Here is a 9,276-nt window from a genome sequence, read left to right on the forward strand (position 1 = left end):
AAATAGTAAGTTCAATATTAGCACGCTTAAGGTTATTTATATTATAATGACTATCAACTACAACAAAGATAACATTATTGTACAATATTTAATTTCTATGTATTTTTTTTACTTTTCACATTTCTCAGATACCCCTATGAAAAATCCGCCTTTAGTCGTCTTGAAGAAACCATTAGTATCTGTAATTACTTGTAATGGTTCTGCAATATCTTTTCATTGTAGTTTTGAGTTAGATGATTCAGGTTATTATTAAGGTTTGTTGGTACGTCGGTCATTTTAGAGTGGAAACGCAGCAATACAAGATTTAACGTGGGTATTGTATATTTATTGAATTGGCTTAATTAGTATAGTTTTAGACTACTTACTCGCCGTTTCCGTCGGAGTTGGCCTACAGCTTATCGGACGATAGGGGCGAGTGCAGATGGCACTCCAAACCACGGAAGGACTTTAGTAACCAACGGCTGATGGCCGCCTCCTTCTTGAAGGATACGACTTTAGTCTGGGGGCACATTATTAATTTTCTTTTTATGTGGACTAAGCGGTAAGGTGAATTTGTGTTGTTCATTTATATTTAACGTTTTAACAAGTGTGTATAAGCTAATATAGTGATAACTCCAAACAATTTGCATTTACCTATAAGTGTTATTGTCATAAATTACAAAATTTAATTTTAAATTTAAATTTACATATAATGCACCACGGAAATTTTTAATTAATTGTAATTTATATAACAACGAAAATATCATATGTAATCATATATTATTTTTCGAACAATTAATTTGCTAATGTTCAGGCTAATAGCAAAGATGGAGAGTTTTTACTCTATATTAAAAATGTGGAGCCAGGAATGAAATTCGAGAAGAATTCATGAATTACGCTGCCTCCAAACCAAAAGTCCGTGCGCATGGAAACAGAACCTCTGCAAATCTAACTATTGTACCTGCTATCGTCTTAGAAACGAAAATGTTCAGTTCCATATCAACACTTAGAATTCAAGATACGTTATGTTTCAACCAAAGACAATTTTACAAATGGTGATTACAGAGAGTATAACGGAAGTAAGTTATTTTTTATTGCGTTTAAAAGTTTTAATAGGATAACATCAGTGAGTATTTAGACCATCTGTCCTACATATAATTTTTACCTATTTAATTTTAATATTAATACGTGAAGCAAAAACTTTGTACCTTTTCACGAAAATTGCGCTCCCGGAATATGGTCTATATATGAGTCTTCTTACACTTTTAGTTTATATCGAGGAGTGCAGAATAATATTATAATGAATAATATTTTTATTAATATATTGAATAAAAATACATTATTAAATAAATAAAAAAAAAACATTACAGACACCACCGTGTATTTGACACAGATACGAATAAAAGTATAGCTTTAACAATAAAACTTTGATAATATTCAAACTTATAATTTCTACATTAATTGTGCTCGAATTTTGACCAATGTTCGACCACTAGTATTTTATTAGGTATATATATGTAGAAAAGGTTTATGATTTAGGTTGGAATTAGAAGATTATTTATATATTTCTGTATATAATACATAGCATACCTTTTTTTTTAAACGCATATTTGCGATTTTTTTTATTACATTGTATGTAATTTCTACTTGCTTGAATTTTATAATTATTTTGTAGTAGCACAGCGATTTATTAAATCTGCCTTTTACTAGCTAGTAGGTACTTTTTATATTATAATGGCCCGAGATAAATATTAGAAATGATGATTGATTTTATTGATATTGTACTATGAGATAATGGTGTTACTTCATTAATTGAATCTATTATAGGACTGATTTATCTGCTGGATATTTAACCTTTACCATGGTGAAAATATGTTTTAATGCACATTTTTGAATTATATTGTTTAGGCAGTCAACCGCAGGTAGGTAATGTTTGTTGTTCTGAATTAAGCCAGTGCTTTATTAGCAGTGCGTTATAATTATAAGCTGGCAATTGATTTACAACAATGAACGCGAATGTTACAAGTTAGAGTAATTTTACGTACCTAATATTTATTAATTGTTATCTATGCAGATGGTAAAGGACCGAAACGGCAACGGGCACTTTGGGACTTTCTTAGATAACCAAGTAGCATTGGAAATCACTTACTGCAGGTAAAATATATCTACACATTCTGTTTTTTTTATTAGATTGAATAAATATTATTAAGAATAAATACTTTATATAATGTAGACCCAAATTTGATTTAATACCATGAGACTTGGATCAAAACATGGAGTTTCAATTTATATTCCTGATTCTGAATTACTAACTACTATGACTAAGATTTTCAGGTAAGAGTGATGTATCTAGGTTGTAAATGTTCAAGTGCTAGTATATCATCTTACCGTCTATACACGTACCTACCTACTATTGATTGTAAACCCGTGCCTTTTAATTAATGTGAACAATCCAGAGTCGGATTGTTCATATTAATTAAAAAACACGGTTAAACTAAACTACTTAAGTTCTTTCTTCGGTTGATTTCTTCGAATACTGTAAAGTTGGGCGCCTTATCATATTTTATTCCATTCAAGTATTTAAACGACGAATTAATGTGTGTCTCGCTGTGATGTAAGATAAGAGTCTAAAAAATATATTTTTACTTGTATTTCAGGTTAGAAGAACACGGTTTTCATTACTTCGATGTGTGTGCCGACGACTTTATGTCTTCAGTTCCAGTAGAATTATATGAAGAAGATTTAAAAGAGACATCTGGGCAGCATAGGAACGTCGTTGTTATAGAGTGGTAAGTAGGTATTTCTTTGTAAGCATTAGTTACAGAAGAGATCAAACATAGTTTGCAGTTTTATTATGTATTTACGCATTTATATCAGATGTTTAGTACAAACAGTACAAACAGCTTCGTTTTCTAACTAGATGCCGCTGTATAAATTGTCCTAGTTTAAATGTATGTATGTCATGTATGTTTGTTCATTGTATATTTTTTAATAATCTTACAGGAAAGATTTCGCTTACCCGAGTATGTGGTACGCCATTGATCTTCGCCAGAAAAACGGTGATTATACTGAGCTGGGTGTCAGTAGCAGCCCAAAGTTTGAAATAAAAAATCCGCCCATAGAGAAGATGATGGAATTTCGAATAAGAACAGTTGCTGATCCGATGAACGAGACAAGTGAATGCAGTATTTGCATATGTATGTTGACTTGTAAATTTGTATTTTTATATCAGAAACATGTGTGGCGAATCTACGGACAGCGCGTGGCAAATTATTGCCACCGCTATTAAGCGGTAACAATCTACCCGCTAAACATGTAAAGACTTGGAATAAATACTAAGACTCGCAATCGTTAGCACTAAAATGCATGCGTGTTGTGAGCAACTAGAATATTAAAAGAATTTAAAGTAATAAACGCTTAGCACACCGCCTTACTTTCCGATGATCGAAGGTTCGATACCTTGCACGGTGCAGTAATTTGTATTCATGAATGTGTTTTTATCGGTCTGGATGTTTTCTATGTATATTGTGTATGTATTTACAAAAAAAGTATTCATATCAGTTGTCTAGCACCCATAATACAAGCTCTGCTTACTGTGTTAGTTGACCAGTCTTATTTATTAATATTGTCTATTTCAGTAGTTACTTTTACAATATTTTATTTATACTAACAAAATAAAGTGCTAAATAATATTAGAAGTGAGTTCGTGTTATTTTTTACTAATTAAATGCCAATTAATTAATTCTAGCTCCATTACCAGTGGATGAGACACCTGTAACAAAATCTTGTAACGTCAGAGAAATGGAGGAATTCGAATCGTTTTACACTAAAACCGATCACCTTATAGGCTCTGGTGGTTTTGGTAGCGTCAGTCTGGTAAAAGATAAACGGGGAGCCTATTATGCTGCAAAGGTAATTATTTTTCTATTATAAAATATTTATAAAAAGATTCGCAAACCATGCATTATTTTAGAAGAAATTTGATTAATATAAAAAAACATAATAAATAACCTTTTTTATAAGTTCATAAAAACATATATATCCTTTAAGATAGATATATGTATTGCGAACTTTTTATGGAGAACTATCATACATACCTTTGGCGTAAATTTAACCCTTTACCCAGCGCACGCTGCGTAAGCATGCAACATGATTATTTTTTTGCCATATCTTTCATTGCTGTGTACTCGGGTATAATATACCTAACTTTCTAACATTGAAAGAATTTTCAAAATAGGATCAGTAGAACCGGAGCTTACCTCGAACTGACATGCATATAAAATTTATCTCTTTATAATATTAGTACAGATAGCCCAATGTACTTATCTATATTTTCTTTTTTTATTTTACTATACCTTGTATATGTATTATTTTATGTAAATAAAGATACATTTTATTTATATGTTTATTGTTTGGCGAATAATAATAACATCGTTCTATCTCTGAATTAAATTGAAATATTACTCTTAAATTGAAGTTTTCTATAAAAATAATATAATATTATTAAAGGTACAGAAAACAAGACGCAGATGAGAAGAGAAACAGCATTCAAAAAGAATATGAGATCATGAGAGTATTAAAGCATCCCAAGATAGGAGTTGATCGATGCTTTTGTTGCGAAGGACTCTTAATTTTAGTAATGAATTAGTAAGTATGTCCATCCTTTTTGCATTACATTGGAATAGTATTTATTGACAAACTACAAATATTTGATTGATTGAGTGAACTACATGGAGTAGCAACTAACTATATAATAAAACATTTATCGTAATTTAAATTGAGCTCCCGTTTCTTATAAAAATAACTATGATGCGGCCCGCTATGCGGAAAAAATTTTTTGGCCCTTTATTTGTAAAACGTTGAAGACCGCTGGTGTAGGATATTTGTCATCACTACATTAGTAAACATCACTATACATAGTATAGAACTGTAGTAGAGTCGCTATTTCTTCATGCGATTTTTCTCATGAGATCAACAGAGTGATGTTGAAAAAGTTTTAGGTTGTGGTTATAATAACTGTAGGTAGCCGCTAAAAGGTGTCTAACTCTTTAAGGTTTTCAAGCCTGGGGGTGTCGCTAGTATTATACACAGCATAAGAGAACATAACATGATAATTTTACTTTACCCTGATATTCTTTCCAGTTGTTGGGGCGGGGAACTCTTCGACAGAATAGTTCAAGAAGATAATATTAAAGAAGTGGATGTGGTACTCTACGTACGTCAGATCTGCGAGGCTCTATATTATTTACATTCCCATAAAATCGCTCATTTAGATCTAAAACCCGAAAATATAATATGCCTAAGTCCCAACTCCAGACAGGTGAAAATAATAGACTTTGGACTTGCAAGAATGTTGGATAATGGCAACAATGTGAAGGTTATTTACGGAACCAAGGATTATATTGCCCCCGAGATTCTTAATTATGAGAAGATGACAACTGCGTGTGACATGTGGACCTTGGGAGTCGTAACATACATGTTGTAAGTACAGTTTAGTTACTACTAACACAGAAAAGAACTATAAATAATAACCTCTATATCACGGGGGTGGAAATATTTCATAACTAATACAAATCCAATTAGACTTTCAGGAGTGATGCCGTTTGCCGGAAACACGTGGCTAGAGACGAGTGCCAATATCACTATGGCCAATTATAATTATAACGATACAGCGTTTACCGAAATATCGGACTTAGCAAAGGATTTCGTAGATAGTCTGATAATATTAGTCGCAGAGAAGCGCATGTCCGCCGCCGACGCTCTGAACCATCAATGGATTGTGGAGGGCCCGCTAAAAGGAGCTAGTGCTGGTCACATGATGCGCACTAGAAAGAACATGAAGTCTTATCTTGCAAACTACAGGGCTAGATGGTAAAGTGTACTTAGATATCGAGTATCATGAGAGAAATACCGATTAACCATAAACATATAAAATACCGCGACGACTGTCTATGCCAGAACACAATATTCGATCCGCTCTCGCTGGCGGGTATATTTGATCCAACGAGCCTACCGCTAGCTTTCAAATTGTTTTTATTATCTGTGTTTAAATTAAATTAAATACCTCGCTCTCGGGTTCGAAATTAGGACGGCCTGAGTTGCAGTTCATACCCCTAGCAGTACCTCACATTGAAGTCGTATCCGTTATGTTGGAGTTGGCCTCTCATACACCTGCAAGTCTCCAGGGCTTGGAGTGCCATATGGCTGGGCCTCCTTTCTTCAGTGAAGATGTAAGGGCAAGCAGCGCCCAAGAGCATTAGAATACAATTACTTAAGCGGCGACCTATCAACTTATTCAATTTGTATTTTCTTTTGTTTAGAGCTGGTAATGTGATGATAAAGGCACATCGACCTGACTCAAGCTAGCAACAGGAGCAGCGTGGAAGTATCGTCTCATGTCACCGAGCCTGATATTTAATCTGTGGACATACATGTATTTTAAAAATTGAAATGAAATTATTTTCGGCCTTGATGTAACTAAAGGAAATCGGAAAAAATATCCCTAACTAGCAAAAACATATTCATCCAAGTTTCCTTTTTGTGGCGTTAATGATTACTAGATTTTTTATGGCAAGAGGACAAACAAGCATGCGGCTCACCAGATGGTAAGTGATTATCTCCGCCCATGAGTACCCGCAACACCAGGGGGAATTGCAAGCATTGCTGTCGGCCTTTTAAAAAGCGAATGTTTCTTCTTGGAAGGTTTCAATATTGTATCGATTCGGAAATATCATTGCTGGAAGGTGATTCCAGTTATGGCAGTGGTTGTGCGTGGCAAAATGTTTTTTAAAAACCGCATTGTGGAGGACCGTCATTCAGATGATCAGATGATATTTTTTAAAGATAACGTTAGATACAAGTAGGAAATTGAGTTAATATAAATAATTGTATATATATGTTGAATTGTAAAAATATCCCAACCAGCAAATATATATTTACCCAAGTTTCCTTTTGTTAGAATATATATTAACTCGGCTTGACACGCTGCCGCGTGTCTAGATAATAAACATATTAATAATGAATATATTTTATGTTTTATAACTTAAATACATCATTAATAGAAAAAGATAGTAAGTATATTTGCATACATATATTATAAAACAATTGTACATATTTTGGTTTAATAGGAAGAAATCAATCCACAAATTGGGGTCTTGGGGTTCCCAAGTCCTTTTGTATTAGAGAAGGAGGTATTAGAATGTCTAATGTAAGCTATTAATATATTCTTATCGTCCTTGATATCTTTGAACATATTGTTATATCATAATTAATAGGTATACAGTAATAGTACACGACAAGTAACTATTCTGTAAACTTTTAATTTTATTTTGTGTGATGTATTTATTGCTATTTAGTTTTGTACACAATTTTAAGATATATTGCTGGTTGGGTAGATTCAAGTAAGATTGAGAATATTATCTCATACCAAACGAAAGGTTGTCTTGTGAGCTATAACTAATAACTACCTCGAATCTGTTGCATGCTTTGTATTTCAATAAAATAATAATGAAAGTGTTATGATTCTTTTAATTCAAAACAAAAAAGTCCTTAAGTGGAGTGATGGTGTGGATGACACTCGACTCTTTTTATGGTAAATATCTTAGATTAGGTAAGTGTCAGCTAAAAAATTTAGGAAAATAGTCTTTTAGTTCTCTGTCATCAATATTTGTAACTCATTTCTTTAATCGCCTATGTCGATATCTATACAAATACATAGAATTGAAGTGTCTGTTTATAATTTCAAATTAACAGCTTTTCACTAATTGCACATGTAAAAATTATAAACTTTTGTCTGTCTGGCTGTTTGTTTGATTTATTATATTTGTGATTATGATCCTAAATATAACATATGATATTTAGTACACTGACACTATAATTATATACATGATCTAAAAAATAAAACAAATATTATAATTATTGTTTGATTTTAATAAAATCTGCAAATTACACATATCCAAAAGTTTGGTTATAAATGAAAATAATCTCTAATGTCATTAATAATCAGTTCTCAGATTGTTAAATTTAAACATCCGTTTCAATGACATAGTTATAATACAAACAGTACAGTAAACTGGAATACAATATGACAACAGATAGGATAGATACAATTTCTGTAACTCGGACCTATGCAACGGAATATCCGAATATGAACCTGTAATATACATATCTAAAGACAAATATATTTATTATATCATGCGTACCTATGTCACATGGACACATGTTGCTCTTATTGGGGAATACACCAAACAAATATTTATTGTCAGCGGTTTAAACTATACTAAATAAATATAAATCTGGCAAGATGTAAATAAGCCTTACAATAGGAGAAATTATTTCGTTTACACAATGAAATGTTTTAATTGCTTTCTAATCCAAACATTAGGTAGCTCTAGAAAAAACAAAATGCAACTTACTGGTATTGTAATAAGGACTGAATTTGAATCACCAATAAAATATCCTAAACATTTTTAGAGCGTAAAATATTCATATAACCTATATATGATAATGTATGTGCATCATGCGCATGATAATATACAAAAACAAACCGTAATACATTGATATACGTACACTAACAAACTACTTCAATTGATATAAACCTTAATTAAACCGAAACTAAGCTCTCTTTCAATAACTGAAGCTACAGCAAGTTAGTTCAGATATTGTAGTAAATGTAAAAAACTTAAAAAAACAAACAATAGAGTTGCTCATTATTACTTTTTTACATACGGGATAACAATACTTCGTTTACTGGGATTGCAAGTGTTAACAAATTCACAATCTTAACGAAAAATCTAGATACGAAAAATATCTATTAGTGTAGGAGGGCATTACTGAGTACTGTTATTTAAATTTAACTCGAGTCCAAATCACCTAATACAATAGAGAGGTTTGCTTAGACTCACCTGCAAATTGCAAATTTATCTTTAATTAAATATGTCGTTGTTGCCGAATTGCAAGACTTGAATTGAATATAATTAATAGTAACAATATTATTATTTTCTTAAACCTTTTAAGTCCAATTCAAATAAAAATAACAAAACTTGCTAAATTCAGTAACCAGACATACTTTATCGTATTTCGAAATACGATAGTTTAAATTACAGCTAATGTTAGGAAGTTTATTAAAATACTGTATGCCAGCTTTAAACTTATTATGAGGCACTGATCCCCGGCGACGAAATCAAAAATAATTTTACGTCTCATTCAGTCTGTCTTCATGTTCAAATGCTGGTGTACATAATTCTAATTATAATATACATATAATTTAAAAACATATGGTACCAAACAAAAAGAAAT

General features: G+C 31.9%; 1 protein-coding gene across 1 annotated transcript; it reads left to right on the plus strand.

Annotated features, from left to right (window-relative positions):
* Positions 1-1,691: 1,691 nt before the first annotated feature.
* On the plus strand, positions 1,692-6,585 carry LOC131844050 (myosin light chain kinase family member 4-like). Its single transcript, XM_059192833.1, is given in 9 exon segments — positions 1,692-2,133; positions 2,637-2,768; positions 2,983-3,176; positions 3,728-3,894; positions 4,493-4,626; positions 5,122-5,460; positions 5,563-5,853; positions 6,297-6,329; positions 6,331-6,585. Coding segments are annotated over 9 exon segments (1,443 nt in total). The 5' UTR covers positions 1,692-2,047; the 3' UTR covers positions 6,398-6,585.
* The last annotated feature ends 2,691 nt before the right edge of the window (positions 6,586-9,276 follow it).

This window comes from Achroia grisella, unplaced genomic scaffold, assembly GCF_030625045.1.
Source record: "Achroia grisella isolate CSIRO2021 unplaced genomic scaffold, CSIRO_AGI_Agris_v1 utg37344, whole genome shotgun sequence".
NCBI lineage: Eukaryota > Metazoa > Arthropoda > Insecta > Lepidoptera > Pyralidae > Achroia > Achroia grisella.